We start from the raw sequence: 21,447 nt of genomic DNA, 5'->3' as shown, positions 1-21,447 counted from the left end.
GCATGTGCCAAGGCCACATGCTTTTCTGGGTAACACTACCTCCTCCTGCTAACATGAACCATATCCATGGTACAGTAGCTATGATTTCAATTCTTTTTTTAACAGTACATTTAAGAAACAACTACAAAGCAGTGACCCAAAAAGTATTCTAGATTTGGGCAATGTTTTTCCAATGCTTCCCAACTTTGTGATATTTTTTATTCTCCTTTAAAACCCTCCCTTAACAATTCCTATTTAGTTTCTGCATTTACACTAGTAGTTTAGATTAGGAAGGCTAAGAGTTTAATAATAATCTTTATTTCAGCCAAATGGTTACATTAGGTTAGCACACTACCAACCAAATGTCACCTTGTATTCATTTATTTTAAAATTTCCCCTTTAGTAATTTTAAATAACATGGCCAAGGACCCAATACCTGGTAATTCTTAAAATTGACCCAATCAGGAATAGGGCCTAATGTTAACCTTGTAGATTGTTCTTGAGAAAGTACAGCCAAAGGATAGTTGAACTGTAAACACTGTCTCAGCACTTATACCTAGCCTTGTCCCAGGCTTTCACCCACAGCCACCTGCTGACTCTGTTCTAAAAAGTTTCAGGCATCATCTTCTAGTACTTTTAGTTATTTTCCTATACAGTTTAAAAATGTGTGACTAACACACTGAGAAAAGGGCTGGCTCAAGTTCGGAGACTAACATTACTTTTGTAAAGACGACACATGTGAAAAAAAGTGACCCTTACTCTGAAAAACTTTTCAAAACGTGTCAACTAGCAGCTTTATTTAAAAATATACAAATACTTTAACATGTAGAGTTTAAGATTGTTGGGTTTTCTTAAACATCACATAAAACTGATACAACCAAAAATCCATACCAAACTAATCACACAAAGACTGCCAACTCCTTCCACTCATTTAAGATGACAGTATTCAGGATAAATGAAAAGATTTATCACTGATAACTTTCAAGAAACAACAGGAATCTGTAACATGCTGAGACCAAGCAGTTTATGAATTACTGATATAAGGAATTTCAACAGCAAACCCAGAGCCTTCTTAACATATAAAATAAGTGAACAATGAATTGATGCAAACATTCTACCTCTGAGGAAAATACTGTTGTGAATTTAACAGCCAAATATAACCATGTGTTAGAGAAGGGAACCATCACTGTCATTATAAAAGCTGAGCTTTGAATGTTTGGATTAGGTCAACTGGGAGGAAGTCTGCAGGTGTGGATGGGACTCAAAAGTTGGGATAATGTGCCAAATGCCAAGGACAAGGTGAGCTCTTCTGGGGAATCAATTACATTTTAGAACCACCAAAATTAAAGAGAAACTTAATGTTCTGAAGCACATGTATCACTGCCTCATAGTAAACTAAAAGCAGTGGTCATCGACTTTGTAAAAGTCACTTTTCTCAATAAAATACACAGGAAATACCACAAAGAAAAAACCAAAGGGACTGCTTCTCATTTAAAGTGGGAAGAAAACTTAAAATGATCTGCTTATAAACTGCAAGGCAAAAGTGACTCACAAATGAATGGAAAATAGCATCCTTTAGTAAGTGGAAGATCAGGTATGATTACCACTAAAAATCCTGTGACTCAGGATTGCAATTCAGTTTGGGGAAAATAATGCATCTCTCTGAAAAAAACTCAACTTTTTTTCATCATAAACCAATTGGTTATGAAGTCCAGCGCCACCAAGCAACCTTCATTCTATCCCATACTGCCGAGAATGAATCAAAAGCGGGACGAACATCTAGAACTGTAAACTGGTAGTCCTTGTTGACCTCGCCTCCATCGTAGTAATCAATCACATATCTAACTTCCGTCCCACAACGGTTGATGATCCAATCATGCCTGTCAAAAGGCAATTCATACCTGGAACAAAAGTACCAGCATGTAATAAAGTGTTAAAACATTGGCTATCCACTCAGTCCCTCTTTAAACAATGAGAAAAGTGACAAGCATCACATGCTAGCTCTTAGCACCAAACGTCTAATTGGGGATATGAGACTCAGAGAATCCCAGGCTACAGTGGGAATGGAATATGGCATTGGAAAGCTGTGATAGGACCATAGGGGGGAAAAACACAGTCCAGACTAAAAAGTTGCAGAAATTCAAGCATATTCAGATTATACTGGAAGAGAAAGGGAGGAACCCTCAATGAATTGAACCAAAGTCCAAAGGAGGATCACAAGAATGGATCCACTGCCAGGTACAGTTGCTGGCGGGTGCAGTGGCTGACGCCTGTAATCCTAGCTACTGAGATCTGAAGGTCACGGTTCAAAGCCAGTGCAGGCACTAAAGTCCTTAAGATTCTTATCTCCAGTTAACCACTAGAAACACAGAAATGGCACTGTAGCTCAAGGGTAGGGCAGTAGCCTTGAGCTGAAGAGCTCAGGGACAGTGCCCAGGCCTAGAGTTCAAGCTCCATGACAGAGAAAAAAAGAAGAATGGATCACAGAATTGAGAAAAGAGCTCAATTTCATTCTTGGAGAATTAAAAAGGAAGCTAGCCACTACACCCTAATTGCCCACCGATGATCAAAAACTCAAGGAGAGGGAGAAATCTAGAACTAGACACCAACTTTTAGAAGATGACACCGTCATTCTTGGACTTGGGTTTTGGTGGCAAAAGAAAGTTGCCCATAAATAGAAGAGATTATCTGAAAAACAAAGCCACAAAGCCCACCTATTATCTAGGTAGGCCTAGAAAAGAATTAAAGAAAAATAACATCCATGTCGGCCACTCAGAATTATTTTGTCTAATGGTTAGGAATTGCTAGGCATCCCAAACATGTGTATGCCCTCAGCTCAGAAAGAATAAAGGCAGCATGTAATAGCTGCCATTTTGGGTCTGTATCTGCTTAAGGAGAAAGATGTGTTTCTTTCTTTCTCCCTACTTTAATCTTTTACACAAATCAATCCCTACTAAATCTTTTTTTAAAAAGTTATCTACAACCTGATGAATGTAAAATACCATTTCCACACTGACACATACCCCATCCAGGAACGAATTCTTGCTCTTGGAGAATACTCTCTTGCTTTACCTCCAAATCGGACCAATGATGGTCCACAAGGACACTCACTAGAAAATAAAATAAATTAAAATAGCTTCTTCTGTTTGACAAAGATGATACTCTAGTTTTTTAGTAATACATTTTTCTGTCTGTATTTCACATCACATTTATTTTTTAAATAGCAATTCCAAAGACAATTCAAGGAAACTGGTCCTATTTTGTTAACATATTTTTTCTTTCCAGGGCCATGAGTTTGGCCTAGTGATTGCCTACCATACACGAAGAGCCGGGTTCAATTCCTTGGTACCACATACATAGAAAAAAGCTGAAAGTGGGGCTGTAGTTCAAGTGGTAGAGCAGCACTATCCTTGAGAAAGCCCAAGGACAGTGCTCAGGCCCTGAGTTCAAGCCCTAGGACTGGCAAAAATACCCAAAAGCAAAAACAAAAAAAAATTTTCTTTCCTTGTGACCTGGGTACCTCTCACTCTGAACAGGAAACTCACTTCCTGCAAATACTTGACCAGCTCCTTGGCAAGAGTTGGGACCTGGAGCCTTTCCACTTGGTGCCTGTGTGTAGACACATCTTAAGGTAAAACAAACAAGATGTCTACAGACATCTGGTATCTATGAATATATGGTTCCAAAAAGACCACTACAGAGAAAAACACAAGAATGCTCAGAATGCACAGAGTTCAGCACTCAAAAAAATTCTTAAATTTACTTATACCATACATAAAATTCGAGCATCCAAAATGTAAAATCACATGAAGCTGGCTATATTATCACAAAATTTACTGTTTTACACATTTATACTGCTGCTCACCAAAAGTTAAATCTTGTTTCATACTCTTGAATACTACAGAAGTTTGACACTTTCTTCCTATAGGAAAACAATTTCTGCTAAAGACATGCTGCCTTTCAATAAATCTAAAAGTATCACTATATCACATAAATTAAGCACAAACATATTCTTATTGTCTTGGATAGAACATCACAACTTTTACCTTGCTTTTTTTGGTACCATTTGCTTTTGGGAAAGCAAATCTTCCCAAAATTAAGGCAGGCAAACACTCAGCAGACAACACAATGATCTGAACCCATCTGAGGATAATATGGAACTGGTTGAGGCTTCTCTGAATGAACTATGCTATGTAATGCATATAGGCGAACATAAAATTTTGAAACTTCTTTTGATTTTCTTAAAAATATTTTTGACTCTGCTTGGACATAACCACTTGTAATAGTCTGTGAATAAGTTAAGCTGATTTTACTGTGTATCTTGCTTCTCTTTTACATAAAGAAGCGCAAGGTGTGGTACTCATGCATGTAATCCTAGCTACTCAGGGGGCTTAGATCTGAGGATCCCGGTTCAAAGTCAGCCCTACTACTAAAGGCCATAAAACTCTTATCTCCAATTAATCACTAGAAAAGGGGAAGGGGGCTGTGGCTCAAGGAGTAGGGTGGTAGCCTTGAGCTGAACTGCTCAGGGACAGCACCCAGGCCAAGTTCAAGCCCCATGACCTATAAGAAAAAATGGGGGAATTTTTAGATAAACAATGGTCCTCTGTATGAGCACTATACTGGCAGATTCAATCAACTACAGACAGATAATTTTTAAAAAAGCCTGAGTCTGTAGTCAGCATGTATAAACTATTTCTTGTCACTGTTCTCTTAAATAATATAGCGTAACAACTATTTACATAGCACAGACATTACCTTAGGTATTATTAAAACATATAGGAAGATATGTATAAATTATATGCAAATACTAAGCCATTTTATAGAATGGATCTAAATACTTGTGAATTTTGGTATCTTTGGAGGTCCTGGACCCCCTTACTTATTATGGGATAACTATATACTCTTGATTCATTTCAAACCAATTAGCAGCCTTTATGGAGAAAGGAAAATGATGGATGGATCTCTATTCCTTAAGTAAATGACTACACATAAACTGAAGGTCCTAGAGAATCTACTTCCTCTGCTCACAGACCTCAACTGAGAAACTGCTAAGGGGATGGTGAGTCCCCTGCTGAAAGTGGAGTACAGTAGTATCCACAAGAATCATTGTCCACTACATGACAGGAACAAAGCTGTTTCCTCAACTGAATAGTGGGGAGAGGGGGTCAGTATAGATACAAGCGTACCTATCTTTTTAGCTGCTCTCCTAGATAATACAGGCTTGACTAATGAAGTGCAAGGAAAAAAATGGAGTAATGGAACTCTCCTTGAAGACCACAGGAGATACTGACTTCTCCTTAATATCTCTTCTTAAAAAATATTTTTATTGTTGTTGTAAAGGTGATGTACAGAGAGTGACAGCTACATAAGTTAGGTGAGAACTTTTTTTGGACAATGCCACCCCTTTCCTTACTCTCCCAGTTTTCTTACTCTCCCAGTTTTTTCCTCCCATCCCTACCCATAAGCTATACAGTTCGTTTTCTACAGTGTCTAGTGAATACTGTGGCTGCAGTTGCTCACCCTTTATCCCTCCCAAAGACAGATAAATGAACAAAAAAGATAAAAAGAAAACAAACAAAAATGAAGAAAAAAATCTTGTATTTTAGTATCTCTTCTTGAGAGTCACAGACATCACAGTTCAAAGCCAGCCGTGGCACGAACCACCAGAAAACCGGAAGTGGTGCTGTGGTTCCAAGTGGTAGAGCACTAACTTTGAGCTGAAAGGCTCAAGGATGGCACCCAGGTCCAGCGTTCAAGCTCCATGACCGACCAAAAAAAAAATGAATCTCAGACAACGAAATAAACTTGATGCAAACACAGTTTCTCCTAGAGACTTTAATCTTTAATTTTTGAAGCCTTATCTAATTTTGTTGAAAAGTGACTAAGGAAGTTTTCTTTAGTGTCTTATCTGTATCTTGTATTCCCACAAGTAGATGGGCACATGCCTTTAATTACTTTCAAGCTAAGTCACTGTGAACTCTTGTGGCTCCCTCAGTATCAAGCCGGGAAGGTGACTACTCCAGGCCAATGACAAGGATTGTTGTGGCAGTGTCATTCTCCTCTCACTTGCGCCCATTGGGCCTAAGAACCAGCCAGTGACATCCAAAAAAATGCTATTGATAAAGTACAGAGTGTAACTAATAAAAACAAAGATAAATTTTTTTTCTAGAATATCAAATAAATGTTTTTTTTAGTCAAAAAAGGATGAAGTTGAAATGTAAAAAAGATTATACTATGACTTGCTAGTTTGTGCAGACAAGCCTGCCCTAGTTGGTTCTCATAGCTGCAGGAGCGGGCAGCAGCAGCTGCAGAAGCATCACTTCAAAAAACATGTCAAGTTGGAGACCCACTCAGGACAGGCCTGGCGGAGTCAGTCTCTTTGGGGGTAGGCCCAGAAGAGTTGGGACAAACATTCCATGTGATGTTGAAAATCACTCTCTATAGAGTGAGATCCCATCTGTAGAAACAAACACAAATGCGCTAGAAAAAGAGTCCATGCTAAAATATCTCTTTAAGGTTGGTCCTAGTTGAATGAAAAAAAATCTTTTCCCTCTAACTTTTCTGGGACAGGTGGTATTCTAGTATCTACCGTTCAATATGCACTGCTTTCAGTGAATGGCCATCCCTCTCCCATTGAGAGGTAGAGTTTCCAACCCCTTAAACATTAGCTTACTCAAGAGGCTGTGGCTCTAAATCAGAAAAAGTGAGATAACTTCTGCCTGGGGCTTTTTGAGACTCTAGAACCTAGTCATCATGATATGACAAAGCTGAAACAGCCATATTTAGAGGTCATGAACAGGAGTCTTGGCCAGCCCAGCTTGTCAGGTAAGTAAATGCCCACACCTTCAGAGAACTCTACCCATGGCTAATGAAGCCAACCTCGATTACTACCTTGGTAGCTGAAGTGCTGGACATTAAAATGCAGAGAGACAAGCCATATCTGCTCTTTCAGTCTACATTCTAGACTCCCAAGTCAACAAGCCTAATCAAAACCATTCTGTTTTGTACATGAGTAGAGAAGGAATCTTTCAACAAAGGAATGTGATTGCTATACAAAATGAGTAAGAAAATATCTGAATAAAATGTTAACACTCTAGATAGCTGATATGAAATTTTAAAAGATGCTGGAAGAAAAACTGTTAAGGCACCCAATATACTTACTGAGCGTGAAGAGCTTCCCACTTCAAAATTTCCTTCCAAGCCTGCTCGTTATTCTGATTATGAATCTTAATGATATTGTACATATCTTTCTGACTAATATCCTCATCCTTCCATCTCCACCTAATAAAGAACATTTGGTAAAATGTTTTCACCACTGATAATGCCAAAAGGTTAATCCATATTCAAAAGATGATTATTATTGTTTATTAGGAAAAACTTAAGAATGTCCTTTTACCCTGAATTTAATGGATTTAAGACTCATTGTTAAGATTTACACATGATTCTTCAGTTATACTATAAATCCAAAGCTACTAAATATGCACTAGTATCAAAGATTAAAGGGAACCTTGGTACTCATGAACTGGCATGCTAAATTGAAACTCTTGCACATCTACTTAAAGACAATAAGCCAACCAATCTCAATCAGCCAATCAATCCTTTTCTATCCTCCCTACCCTACACATACTTATCCATTCTCCTGGTTGCTGCTTTTTTGGAAAACCCTGACCATGAGCACTACCTTGGACTTACATTCTCATAATTCAGTTGCTTCTTTTTTAAGCTCATTAATTCATTAAAAATTACTGTTATGTTTGGAGATAAAAACTTCTTTGAGCTCTTAGATAAAGTTAACAAGCAACTTTTTGTTCTAAATAATATGCTCACTCACTTACCCTTTGCGTAGCATTGCATTCCAGAACATCTGTTCAGAAGGATAAACCCACTTTTTTTCTGAATCTGCTCTTGGAATGGATGACTCCTCTCTGACAGTAGACAATGCAAATGGCTGATCTGGGGCTGGCATTTGATTAGGTGGTGGCATCTAAATTAGTCAGTGGATATGTTTGTTGGAAAATGCTACTAACATAAGTAAAACCAAACAGTATCATTAAGTACTTACTAGAAAGCAATGTATCACATGCACAGCACAAATTCCCATTAAATCAGTGACATCAAAATTTCAAACCTTGCAGTTTTTGAAGAGTCAGAATACTGAAGTTGCTATTTCTCATTGTTGAAGTTCTCATGGATGATGAATAGACATTGTGGTTAAATTTTTAGTCTTTCGTCTTTGAACAAATTAAGAAGCAATGCCATCAAGGAAAAAAACACAAACTAATCTGATCTGTGGGTATTTCTTTTAATGATAGGCTTCTCTAAAATGACTTCCTTCTTTTGAAGAAAAGTCCCAGACTGTCTGTATAGTGTTATTTTCTTTAGAAACAGTCTCTTGAGATCCTGTTTATGTTTCACTCCTTTGACCTGTTACAACACATAGGTTGTATTTCAACAAAGCCCAATCTGCAGGTGAGGGAGAACCTCTTTCAGACAGGAGTTAGCATTCTGCTCACACCTTAGCCTAGGCTGAGATCTCTTATCTTTGGCTCCAAATGACTTCCAAGCAGGCTAATTTTTGGTTGCATGGTCAAGCAGAGTATTGTAAGATATTTAACATCATCCCTGACTTCTCTCTGCAGTAATACTTCTCCTCTACAGTTGTGAAAAACAAAAATAACTACACCTCCAATTAGGGAAAGCATCCCGAGTTGAGAACAATGGGCCTAGAACTTATTTTTCCAGTAGACATACGAAATTTTCCTACAGATACACATGATAATTAAAAGTCTCCATCACAACATGGTCCCTGGCTAAAATGACAGTAGGATAGCTATGAGAGGTAGCACTGCACTGATTACCTCCATTGTCATCACAGTTCATTTAAGGTGATGGTATTTAGCTTTAGCAATGCCACTTCCTAGCTGAATCATGTGGGAGAAATTGCTCACTCAATTCCACTATCTTTAGCTCTTAAAATGAGAACACTAAGGTCAGGAGTTTGGCCTAGTGGTAGAGTGCTTGCCTAGTGTGCATGAAGACCTGGTTTTGATTCCTCGGTACCACATACACAGAAAAAAGCCAGAAGTGGTGCTGTGGCTTAAGTGGCAGAGCCTTGATGAAAAAGCCCAAGGACAGTGCTCAGGCCCTGAGTTCAAGGCCCAAGACTGGCAAAAAAATGAGAACACTAAAAATACTGACAATATAGAGTTGTTATAATTAAAAGAGAACATATAATGCTTAGCTCAAATACTACAGAAATGACTGGAAAAAAGTTAGCTGTTATTAATATTCTCATTACATGCAATGGTCCTCAGTATGCAAATCTGTCTAAGTCAAGTGTTGGTGGCTCACACTTGTAATCCTAGTTACTCAGGAGGCTGAGATCTGAGGATTGTGGTTCAAAGCCAGCCTGGGGAAAAAGTCTATGAGTCACTTACCTCCAATGAACCACCAGAAAACAAAACTGGTGTCCTGGCTCAATGTAGTAGAGTGCTAGCCTTGAGCAAAGAGCTCAGAGACAGTTCCCCAGGCCCTTGAATTCAAGCCCCACAATTAGAAAAAAGAAAAGAGTCTGACTGTTCTGAACCACTAGGCCAGTGGTAGAGAACCTTTTTTGCTGCCAAGAGCCATATAGATTTTTATAGCATCATTAATGGGCCATACAAAATTATTAATATAGGTAGATGGCAACAGGCAGCTGACAAAAAGCAGACATATCTGCCTCACCTTGAACCAAATGACTTTGCAGATATATGGCGCTTAGGCCAGATGTTCTCCACATCTGCATGTGGTCACCAAACTAATCTAAACCAATGGTCTCCTGGGCCTCTTGGCAATGTCTAGTGATGGTCTGGCTATCACAGCTGAAAAAAGAAGGTTCTCTTGGCATCTAGTAGATAGAAGCCATGGATGCTGGTATATGTTCTCCAATGTAAGGACAGCCCCTACACTAAGGAATCATCAAGCCCTAAATGTCACTATCCCCAAGGGTAAGAAACCCTCAGCTCAGTCAACTTCTTTCATATAGCAGTTTCCTTATAGCATGACAAGGTCATCATAGGTTTGAAAACAACTTCCCTAGTCTTGAAATCTGGGTATTAATCTTTTTCAAATAATATTGCGCTATCCCCTATAACTAACCATACCAAATTACAGTTGCTTCTCTTCTAATCTCTCATCACTTTGAATATGAACTACTGGAGAGCAAAAGGTGTGCCTTATGCATCTTTGTGATTTTTTTTTGCCCGTCCTGGGCTTGAGCTCAGGGCCTGAGCACTATCCTTGGGTTTTCTCAAAGCTATAACTCTACTACTTGAGCATCAGCACCAATTCGGGCTTTTCTCTATGTTGTACCAAGGAATCGAACCTGGTCTTTGGCCTAGTGGTAAAATGCTTGCCTAGCATGCACAAACTCCCAGCCCTGTGATTTTTCTTTATTGTAATGTACAGAGGGGTTATAGTTACATTCGCCAAATAGGAGATGCATTACTTCTCACACATTGTTACCCCTTCTCAAGTTTTATCCCCATTTCTCAGATTTTTAACCTAGAAAGTTCCCAGCATTTTGTGGGTACTCTAAATATTTACTAACTAAATGCTTCCACCAGACAGGTCATGAGCCCATTCCATGCTGAGGCACATTCCACTAAGTTTCATTCTCTACTGCCTTACAGAAGATAGTAATGTAGCCTCAACCCACTGCACCAAGTTTGCACTGCACCAAGCTTGCCTTTCACACATGCCTTTAAATATCTGGCTTGGCAATCAATGGCAAATGGTTCCTGTCAAGAACCAGATAGGAAATATTCTTTTATTTTTAAGGGATAGAAGAATCTTAGTAGTCTGCAGTTTGTCTTGGGAATATGGTTTGCAGTACCCCTGGTCTCATGTGACTCAAATCCTGTACTACTTTTCCTAAAGTGTGAAAGCAAAAATAATATGTAAAGGAACAGGTATGGTTGTATGCCAACACACTTCTATTTCCAAAAACAGGCACTGGGCCAGATTTAGCCAGTGGAGCATAGCTCTACTCACCACATCTTTTCTTCTCTAGGAGAAATATTTTCAGGACCTTCAAATGTTGCCTAGTCCACTAAAACTTCTGTCAATAAGAACCCTGTGGTTCTTTACATACCCAGGCCTATCTGCTCAGTAAAATGAAACCACAATTCCTTTTGCTGTCTATCATAAAACTGCTACCTTACAGTCATTTCTTTTTTTTTTGCCAGTCCTGGGCTTTAGCTCAGGGTTTGAGTACTGTCCTTGGACTTTCTCAAGGCTAGAGCTCTACCACTTGAGCCTCAGCACCACTTCCGGCTTTTTTCTATATGTGGTACCAAGGAATCGAACCTGGGTCTTCATGCATGCTAGGCAAGCACTTTAACCACTAGGCCAAACTCCCGGCTTTACAGTCATTTCTTGATGGTACTAAATTGCTGGCAGCCACATGACACTACACAACTCTAGTAATTTTCTGTAATCCTAGCATCTCAGGAGGCTGAGTTCTGAAGATTGCGATTTGAAGCCAGCCTGGTCAGAAAAGTCTGTAAAGACTCTTTTTAAGAATGTATTTGGGCCAGGAGTTTGGCCTAGTGGTAGAGTGCTTGCCTAGCATGTACAAAGACCAGGGTTCGATTCCTTGGTACCACATACATAGAAAAAAGCTGGAAGTGGTGCTGTAGCTCAAGTAGCAGAGCACTAGCCTTGAGAAAGCCCAAGAACAGTACCCAGGCCCTGAGTTCAAGCCTCAAGACTGGCAAAAAAATAATTTTTTATTGTACAGGTCAAAGTTGGTTCCTAATTGTGCCCAAAGAAGCACCACACTTGTACCAAACCTCCAAGGATAACTAATAATAAAATGCTTTACAACCCCTAGCTATATTTCTTGAGGAATTTTCTGCTGCCATCCAATAGCTCTCACACAGTAAATATTTTTGGCAGAGCCTATTCCTATAAAACTACTCTGGCTCTGTTTTCTTTATTCTTTTCCAGGTACTCTTGCAAAACTGTACTTGGTCACAGTCTAGACTCCCACTATGGATAAAATAGCAAACTTCTTTATTTTCAAAGAAAGCAGAATCGATCCTTGCAATCTACAGTTTGTCTTAGAAGTCTATGGAAGAATTCTGCATAAAACACCCCAGGAAGAAGGGTAAGTGTACATTACCAGATTTGAAGGATCCAGGTTCTCCTTATTCTTAGCTCCAGCGCCAGTGACAGGACACTCCACATACTCATAGGCACGTTCTTGGTGGGCAGGCACAGTGTGTGCTTTGCTCTCACAGCTTGAATCAGATGTTGCTTCTTTCATTGGGCAGCCTAAAATCATCATTTAAAACAGTGCCATCTCTATGGTGTGACATTAACTGAGTCCTAAAGATCTAAAGTTCTTCCCCACCCTTTATTTTGTTACTGTCTTCAAGTTGTGGATTCAATTCAGCAAGGCAGCTTATGAATTCAATGCATCTTGATCAATGTCATTTCTTTCATTATTTTCCCTTATCCCCTATTTCTCTGGTTCCATTTTCATATGTATAATAGCTAAAGTAACTGTATCCCCTCTGTGTATCACCTTTATAATAAAAAAATAATAAATAAAATTTTTTAAAGAATCTTACAGACTTCTCCAACCTAGATGTCCCTCAGTTGATGAGTGGATCAACAAGTTGTGGTATTTGTACACAATGGAATTCTATGCTGCTGTCAGAAAAAACGACATCGACCCATTTGTTAGGAAATGGAAAGGCTTAGAAAAAAATCCTATTAAGTGAAGTAAGCCAGACTCAAAGGAACTTAGGCTCAATGGTTTCCCTCATTTGTCATAATCAGTAGAAACCTTGGGCTCTACTAGCAGAGATCTGCAATAGAGCAAAACCTTGATACATAAGGCCATATAGTATGAAGCTAATTGAAAGGACCTCCAGGATATTGAAACAAAAGCCATATAACGAATGATTGTTGTCCTTAATGTACTATGTTATCTCTCATCTCCTTTGCTGTCCCTTGGGTATCTCATATTGTTACAGTACCTCACTTTGTTATCTGATATATTGAATTTATTTGTATTTAGTTATTTGAAATTTGATAGGGAAGGGGGGAAAACCAAGACGGGGGGGAGGGGGTGATGGGGGGGAGGGTAAAGGGTACCAAGACATGTGAAAGGGTATCAATGTATGTGAATTAATGCACCTTCTATCTGGCAAATATCATGTAACCCTTTTATTAATTACAATAAAAAAATAAAAAAATTAAAAAAAAAGAATCTTACAGACTTTCCTGCCCAGGCTGGCTTCAAATTACAATCCTCAGTGCTCAGCCTCCTGAGAAGCTAGAATTACAGGCATGAGCCACAAGTGCTCAGCATGTGGTATTTCTAAAGGGACACAGCCTGAGCAGAATGAACTGAGCAGCAGGCAGAGAAATGTAATCACTGTCCAAGGACCAGGGAAGCTGATTCAGGCTAGGATAGGGACAGAGAAGCCAGATTAAGAATTAAGAGAGTAAGCAAGGGCCTGGAGAGCTGCAGCCCAGAACAATAACAACTCTGAAATTGAATCTTTTTCTCAGCAACAAGAATTCCAGATTGTGTTGAATGCTAGGTATCATTCTCACTGAAAGGTGAGTGTCCTTTCACTTCTTTGCTTAGCCCTCTACTCCCCTGTCTACATTCCCTAGTACCATATGTAGCTCACTTTAGGGGTGAAGGCAGACTTACTGTACTTTATTTCTCTGCCACTCAAGGTACTACCCTCCCAGCTAAGTATCAAGAAGAAGACTATTACATTTTTTCATATTATATAATCCACAGCCCCTTTAATCTGCTACAAATATCCGATTCTTTACTAATGCAAGTAATCCAGACTGACAGCTCTGAAGGATAGCAAGTAAAATCAAACCAGAATGTAGATTCCCTAATCTCTCTGGGAACAAATGCTCAGAGTAGGAGTGCACCTGCTTTGTCTGATCTGTGACTTAATTCCTGGAAGAAGAAATGGTGAAAAAGCCCTGGTCTTGTCCTTGTTCAAGGTCATACCATTTTCATCAGCTTTGACACTTACTAGCTATGTTACAGGTAGTACTATTATATTATTATATCACCATCTATTATATATTATACATCATATTACATATGATATTATAATGTAGATTATAATAGAGGAAAACCCCTACCACATAGGATTCTGAAAATGAGAATGTATCAGGCAAAGAATTGTGTTTTTTTCACTATTCTCTCTCAATGCAGAAACAAATGAATGAAACCCAATAATTTGTAACACAGAATAGTCAGACAATGGCCTATAAAAGTGGGCTATGCCCTGAAAGCACTGGCGCTCAGCATGCCACATTGCTTCTGCCTCTACAACCTACTAAGTTAAGGCAAACATAATATGAACAATCTTAAGGCAAATGCACACCAATTTAAAAAAGTAAAAAAACAGAAGCCAGCAGCTAGTGGTTCATGCCTCTAATCCTAGCAGCTCAAGAGGCTAATATCTGAGATAGAAGCTCCAAGGTAGCTCGTGCAAAAAAAATCTGAGACTCTTTTATTTCCAATTAACCAGCAAAAACCTGGAAGTAGAGCTCTGTCTCAAGTGGTAGACAGAGCTCCAGCCTTGAGGGGAAAAAAGGAAAGGAGAAAGCCCTAGCCCTGAGTTCTAGCCCAAGTATTGACACACAAAAAAGGAGAAATTTTTCATTCTACTTTTACGTTGAAAATATTTGACATATTTCCATTTATATGTAAAATTTATTTACATGGCTGAGTACTGCAAATGAAACAAGAGTTATGTTTATTCAGGGATAACTAGAGTTGACCTAAGGTTTCTCAACCTTGGCATTGTTAACATATAGAATCATATGACTCTATGTTAAGGGGGGGAAAGGGTGCTGTCCTGTGCACTGTAGGAGGTAAAATCATCTCTGGTCTCCACCTACTACATGCAAAAGGTCCCCTTTCTTCTCAGTTACGACAACTACAAATGTATGGTAACATGGGCTAACTTCCCTTGGAGGTTGAAAGATGGCACTTCTCACCGCTATTGAACAATGGAAGGGTGAGTCAAGATGCATTTTATTCATAATCTGACTTGTTGAACTGAAACCCCTTTGTACAACTACTTATTTTTTTTTAAAAAAAAGAAACCTACCATACAAAAGTAAACACCCATGCTTTCGTGCACTTTCTCAACATGAAAACTCTGAAATATTATAGCCTCATCTCATAAATGACAGAAACTTAGAGAAGGTAACTTGCTTGCCATCATACAAATCTAACCTCCTTCCCAGGCTAACTACACTGCCTCTTCCTCTCCTTCCTTGTAAGAATTGTTTTAATTTTTAGACAAAGAGTAAATTACCTTTCCCTTCACGCATCGGACATCCTGAAGGTGGTGATGCTGCCTGCTGATTTGGAGTATTTGAGGTCTGAACAGGAGTAGATACTGAGGAACCCATGGTTGCAATCAGTGTGAGATTTCAATTTTCAATTTCCAGCTGCCGCAAAGCAAAGAGACAGGTTAATGCTGATGCTTACACTAGGACTAGTTCCTTATTTTTCTTAACGTGACCGACCTCTGTCCTTCCTCTCCATCCCCTGGGAATCTGGCAAACTCACTTCCTCGAGACACAGCTTTAACACACTGCCCCCTGTGAAAACACGGTAAGATCTCCGCTGTGCACTCAGGTACGTCTCTAAGTGAAGACTCGGCAAAGGAAGTGAGGTGACCTTGGAGGAACCTGGTCAGATACCAGGTGCAGTCCGGCGGATGGCGGTGGTTCCCAGGAGTAGCGGCAGTGGCACACGGCTGACGGAGTGGAAAGCACACTGACCCCGACTCCCTACCCAGCTGCGGGCCTTAGTGAGGAGCTGGGAGTCGCGGAATACCGTAGCGCCAACAGCGAAACTAAGAAGAGAGGAAAAGGCAGCCAAGGGCAACGTGCTGTCAGCCTTGGCCGCCGCGTCAAACCGGCTCCAGCCCCCGGTCCCCGAACCCCCACCCACGGCCCTAAGCAAGCGCACTCGTCCGCACCTAATTCCAGCCTCAGGCGTCTCCCAACGGCTGCACCGCCACAGTTGGATTTCAATAGTAGCCCGCAGGGCGGGGACGTGCCACTGCCCGCCGCTTCACACTGGGTCACCGCTGACGCCGGGGTCGGTCAGCACGCCGGCGCGCCGCTCTTTCCTCTTCCGAAGGCGGGACTTCCGGACGCGGGGAGGTGAACCGCCAACAGAAGAAGAGAGACTTCTGTCGATCAAGGACAGCAGTCCTGCCCCCTACGTACGGAGGCCTGTGAATGCGGGGCCTGGTCTCTGGCCACGCCCCTCCTGGCTAGGCGCCTTTTTCAACTTGCCCAGAGCTGGCTAGCAGTTCAATGTGATGATCCATAAACGCCTCTAGGGACTTGTCGCCTATCTGTAACTTTATGTAGTCGATGGGTTACTTCGAAGGAGTTATTAAAATGTTATCCCATCAGAATCGTAAAGGTTTGAATTTCACCTTTTGGCCATGCTTATTAATTGTTACTATATTTTTATTTTCTTTAGGTAGTTGTACAAAGGAGTTGCCATTCCACAGAGCAGTTAATGAGTACAGTGCCTCTTGATCAAATGTCACCCCTTTCAGCATTCTCACCCAGCCCTCTCATCCCATTCTTTCCCTCACTTTTCTTATTTTTTAGGTTATGTACTGATTTTTTTTTCACATTTAACATACAAGTTTATGTATATAGTACGCTGGGGAAAATGTGGCTTACTGGTAGAATGCTTGCTTTGCATGCATGAAGCCCTGCAATACACAGAGAAGGCTGGAAGTGGCACTGTGGTTCAAGTGGTAGAGTGCAATCCTTGAGCAAAAGCAGCTCAGGAACACTGCCCAGGCCATAAGTTCAAGCCCCAGGACTGGATGTATATAATTCATCTTGATCTGTATCAGCCCTTTGACATCTTCCCCCTCTTCCACACACCTCTTTCCTTATTTTTCTCAGTTCTGTGGCTTATGCATTCTATTCATTTTTTTTCTGATTAGTTTATTGGCAACAAGAACCTCACACACTTGGTTGCAAGGCCAGCTTCCAACTCTGTTCCTCGGATCTCAGTAGCTAGGATTATAGGCATGAGCCACAGAACCTGGCTGAATTTCATTTTTAATTGATACGATATGTTTGTTTTAGGATGTAGTAACACATGTAGATAATGTAATGCATAAAATGCAATTATATATGTGGGTACATATTATATGTAATCATATATATTAATATATACTGAAGTATAATGTGTAATAATAGCATAGATGTATTAGTAAGACAAATATCAAGAGATGATTGTCATTGAAAAAAAAAGGATCAGATTTGGAGGCCAGCCTGCCAAACACATTTTATAGACCCAACTTCAAAAATGAGTTGAGTGTGGTAGTACATGTCTGTAATTTCAACTAGGAATAATGACAGAAGCACAGGTTTCTTGGAATATAAATAAAGTTAAGGAAGTTGGGTGAATACACTCCACTGATTGGGAGAAGGCCTGTGCATGATGGCTCCAAGGCCCTGAGGAATGGTGCCTGGAATAATTTAAGGCTGATTTTTGGCCTAAGTCCCTCGTGTTGGATATTTTTGAGTGGCAGATAGTTGTTTAATACTTTTAAAACTGTGCACATTCAATATCACAATGCATTCTGCTATAGTGATGTTAATAATAATGTAGTACATAAACATTGAGCCTTAATTAGGTAAACTTAATGGTAGCCAAAGGAAGTACTATGCATACATTAAGGAGAATTCTATTTTCTTGAGCAAATGTCCTTGTGATCAGGATAGGAAACCGATTTGTCTGGCCTGTGGGATATTTATCAGAACATGGTGTGCGTGTGTGCGTGTGTGCTGATACTGAGGCTTAAACTCAGGGCCTCATGCTCTCAGTGAGATTACATTCACTCAACTTTGGTGCTCTACTACTTTAGCTTCACCTCTACTTCTGGCTTTTTGCTAGTTAATGGGAGATGAGTCTCCCAGGTTTGTCTGCATGGGCTGTATTTAAACCCTGATCCTCAGATCTCGGTCTTCTAAGTGACTAAGATTATAGGTGCAAGCCACTTCTGATTTATTAGTACTGTTTGATGGTCATGAGTTGAAGGCTTTGGGAGAGGGAGCATCTTGTAGTATTCCTCACTCATGAACAGATTGGTGGACAGATCTTACAAGTGGCTATGGCACCCATATACCCTATCAGTTATATAGGGGTGGATTTCATTATTATATCTATATAGATATTAATGGTGTATTACAATTTCACCTCCATCACACTCCCTGCACCCTTCCCCTATAAGAAACACTTTCCACAACAGTTTTTCTTGTTCTGTTTTTATGGTTGCAAACAGTCGATTTTAACAAGTGTTCAATTGTATTTAGCCTCCTCCCTGACAGCCCCCGTGCTAGTCCCCCTGCCAAACACACACCATGTGTTATCTACCTGTCTCAAGGCTGTCTCCATTACTTTGATATTGGATCATGGAGTGGTTAGAGCAGGTAGATAGAAACTCTGTATGAAAGCACAGTTAAGGAGCTATGGAATTGTAATCAGCTGTTCTGAAAGGAGAAGCAGTTGCCTTGTAGCCAGAGTCTTAAAACTCTTGGGCCAGGAGTTTGGCCTAGTGGTAGAGTCCTTGCCTAGCATGCACAAAGACCCAGGTTCAATTCCTTGGTACCACATATATAGAAAAATGCTGGAAATGGTGCTGTGGCTCCAGTGGTAGAGTGCTAGCTTTGAGAAAGCCCAAGGACAGTGCTTAGGCCCTGAGTTCAAAGGCCCAGGACTGGCAAAAAAAACAAAAAAACACTCTTATCAAAACTACTGTAAATGTTGTATGTAATTTGATGAAAGGGAAAAAGAAACAATATATTGAACTTACATTTAAATATATTTTCTGATTGTTCGGCACTGGTGGCTCATGCCTGTAATCGTATCTACTTAGGAGGCTGAGATCTGAGGATCATGGTTCAAAGTCAGCATGGGCAGGAAAGTCTGTGAAATGCTTAGCTCCAATTAACCACCAGAAAACCAGAAGTAGAGCTGTGGCTTAGAGCACTAGCCTTGAGCAAAAGAGCTCAGGGACAGTGCCTAGGCCCTGAGTTCAAGACCCAGGGCTGGCAAAAAAGAAAAACTAAAACTTTAACAGAAACTCAATTTAAGAAAACCAAAACAACTTTGTTAGGTCTGTCTGGGTGAAAAACCCTCCCTTCCCTTTGTTCTCCCTCTGCACACATGGCCCCTTCCTTTGAAGACGCTGCCCAGCATCTGTAGCCCAGGGAACTGGCACATCTGGGGGCAGGGGGCGGTTCCCCCAGGCCCTGAGGTCATCCCTGTGGCAACACCTCCTCCCACTCTTTCCCTACGCAATCAATCTCCATGATTAGTTTGATCTCTAAACACCTCCACCTGGTGCAGTCTTCGCACACTACATCTTGGCCAGGGCTGCAGCTTGCTTCCCTAACAACCTTCTGCCTGAACAACCACACGGAGGTCTCCTTTCTACAAACCTTACAAGGGGTGGTCAGAAGTTGCTGGACCCTCTCCTCCATTTCCCAGTTTGGGCCCGTGGACAGGGGGCAGGAAGCAAACTGCCATAGGACATCATGCCGAATGTCTTGTCTTTACTGTTGCTGGCCATGCATTCAACTACTACACAGTCTCCTGTCTCCATCTGGTGAGTGACGCCCCTCTACCGGTACCTGTGTGCGCTCGCGCTCTCTCTCTCTCTCTCTCTCTCTCTCTCTCTCTCTCTCTCTCTCTCTCTCTCTCTCTCTCTCTCTCTCTCTCTCTCTCTCTCTCTTCCCCTCCCTCCCTCCCCCTCTTCCTCCCTCTCCCTCTCTCTCTCCCTCCCTCCTTCCCCCCTCCCTCTCCTTCTCCCACTCCCACTCCTTCTCTCCCTCTCCCTCCCTCTCTCTCCTTCTCTCCTTCCCTCCCTCCCTCCCTCCCCCTCTCTCCCCTCTCCCGTCTCTCCCCTCCCCTCTCCCCTCTCCCCTCTCTCCTCTCCCCTCTCCCCTCTCCTCTCTCCATACCAGAGGGAACCCTTATGCATTTTGGCCCTCTTACTAGGTCCACAGGAACTCCTCTCCCTGTCCTACCTAGCAGATTCCCTCTAAAGGACTCCATAAAGCTAAAATGCTTTCTTTTCATTGCAACAGTTTCTGCCAATGCCATGGTAAATGGCCAGAGGGTCTATACATCAGGTTTTCTTTGATCTGTTTGTCCTTGTCTCTATCTTCTGTCTCCCCACTTCTAGCCAACAGCATATTGGTTTGTGCCCTAGAGAGTGAGAAACAGGCTAGGTCTCAGGGATCCCTTCTAGCTTCCCTCTCAAGTACTAGCTGTCCTGGGTTCTAATTCTCTGAACTCAAATGGCCTGTTTCTCTCTGTGTGTCTTTGCTCAAGAGCATTCACACTGTTACAGTGTGCTCCTGCTTTTCTGGTTCTCTGTCTGCTTTTTGCTTTCTTAATGAAGCACTGCCACATTTCCTTACTATGATGACTTGTCCAGAGATTCGCCATCTTGGGCACATGGTGGGTTTTCATGTGACCCCGACCCTTCTAGCAAATGTTCGAAGACCAATATTTATGCTAATCCAGAAATGCGTAATCTTGGACTTGTGGTGGGTTTTCTTTCTAACCCCATCCATCTAGAAAGTATTCAAAGGCCAATTTGTATGCTAATATGTCTCTACCAAAACTGGTAAACAAGACTTAACTGGCTCCACAGGCCAAAGGGGAAAAAAGGGCAGTTTTAAACTCAAGCCACAAGGAAGTTTATGAAATGTGAGGGCAAAATATCTGTTTTCAACTAAGTAAGACTCCTTGGCTACAGAGCTGACAATAATTTCAATCTTAATATCCTGAGGTGCTAGATTTCTTTAAAAATTAGATTGTTTAATCAATAGCTGGTTCAAAACTCTAATCAGATTGTTTAATCAATAGCTGGTTCAAAACTCTAATCATGTCTATTGTTGAGGTAGGTCATTACAGATTTTACCCTGTGAAGCATTTAGTCAAACCCACAGAGGGATAAGTAACTTATCTGGCTTACCTGGTATTTCTAATTATAGTGTCTCTACCATCCATAATTTAGTTAGACATCTATAGTCCAGTTACAGGAAGTGATCAAGGCCTTAACCACTCCAATCCAACCTAATCCTGACTAGTTATTTTTAACCAGTCACTCCTACCCAGTCACCAGGTATTAATCAGTCAGAAGTAGTCAGGAACATGAACTGCCAATTCCAGGACCACCTGGAACACAGGAGACAGGAACTAGCCAAGTCATCCATTTTTTCCCCTTTTCCAACCTAAACAAGTGGTTTCCATTCCTTCTGACGTTTTTGTGCCTTCTAATACTTTTTTTTGCTATTGTATGCCCTCTAACAATACTTTTTTTTTGCCAGTCATGGGGCTTGAACTCAGGGTCTGAGCACTGTCCT

General features: G+C 40.8%; 1 protein-coding gene across 5 annotated transcripts; it reads right to left on the bottom strand.

Annotated features, from left to right (window-relative positions):
• Positions 1-764: 764 nt before the first annotated feature.
• Positions 765-16,155, bottom strand: Hccs (holocytochrome c synthase). Of its 5 annotated transcripts, XM_090326290.1 has the most exons (9): positions 16,011-16,154; positions 15,707-15,884; positions 15,553-15,627; positions 15,339-15,474; positions 12,149-12,300; positions 7,818-7,966; positions 7,144-7,263; positions 3,003-3,089; positions 765-1,880 (listed from the first exon to the last, which is right to left on the bottom strand). In XM_090326290.1, exons 4-9 carry the CDS (start codon positions 15,433-15,435, stop codon positions 1,682-1,684), a joined length of 804 nt encoding a protein of 267 aa, XP_090182416.1. In that variant the 5' UTR covers positions 15,436-15,474; positions 15,553-15,627; positions 15,707-15,884; positions 16,011-16,154; the 3' UTR covers positions 765-1,681. The 5 variants fall into 5 exon arrangements, with proteins under 5 accessions (XP_090182416.1, XP_090182415.1, XP_090182414.1 ...); XM_090326289.1 differs by having other exon boundaries at positions 15,553-15,884; XM_090326288.1 differs by having other exon boundaries at positions 15,596-15,884.
• Between the last annotated feature and the right edge of the window lie 5,292 nt (positions 16,156-21,447).

This window comes from Megascapheus bottae, chromosome X (genome assembly GCF_031878675.1).
Source record: "Megascapheus bottae isolate mThoBot1 chromosome X, mThoBot2.hap1, whole genome shotgun sequence".
Classification (NCBI taxonomy): Eukaryota; Metazoa; Chordata; class Mammalia; order Rodentia; family Geomyidae; genus Megascapheus; species Megascapheus bottae.
This window is presented reverse-complemented; position numbering and strand designations above follow the sequence as displayed.

What these genes read in the sequence shown, in the direction of transcription:
- Hccs (XM_090326291.1), bottom strand. Translation starts at nt 15,435, where the DNA reads ATGGGTTCCTCAGTATCTACTCCTGTTCAGACCTCAAATACTCCAAAT. An exon ending in ACCTGGATCCTTCAAATCTG is followed by an intron (nt 7,967 to 12,148) that starts GTAATGTACACT and finishes TGACTAATTTAG; the next exon opens with ATGCCACCACCTAATCAAAT. An exon ending in AGAATTCGTTCCTGGATGGG is followed by an intron (nt 1,881 to 3,002) that starts GTATGTGTCAGT and finishes CTTTTGTTCCAG; the next exon opens with GTATGAATTGCCTTTTGACA.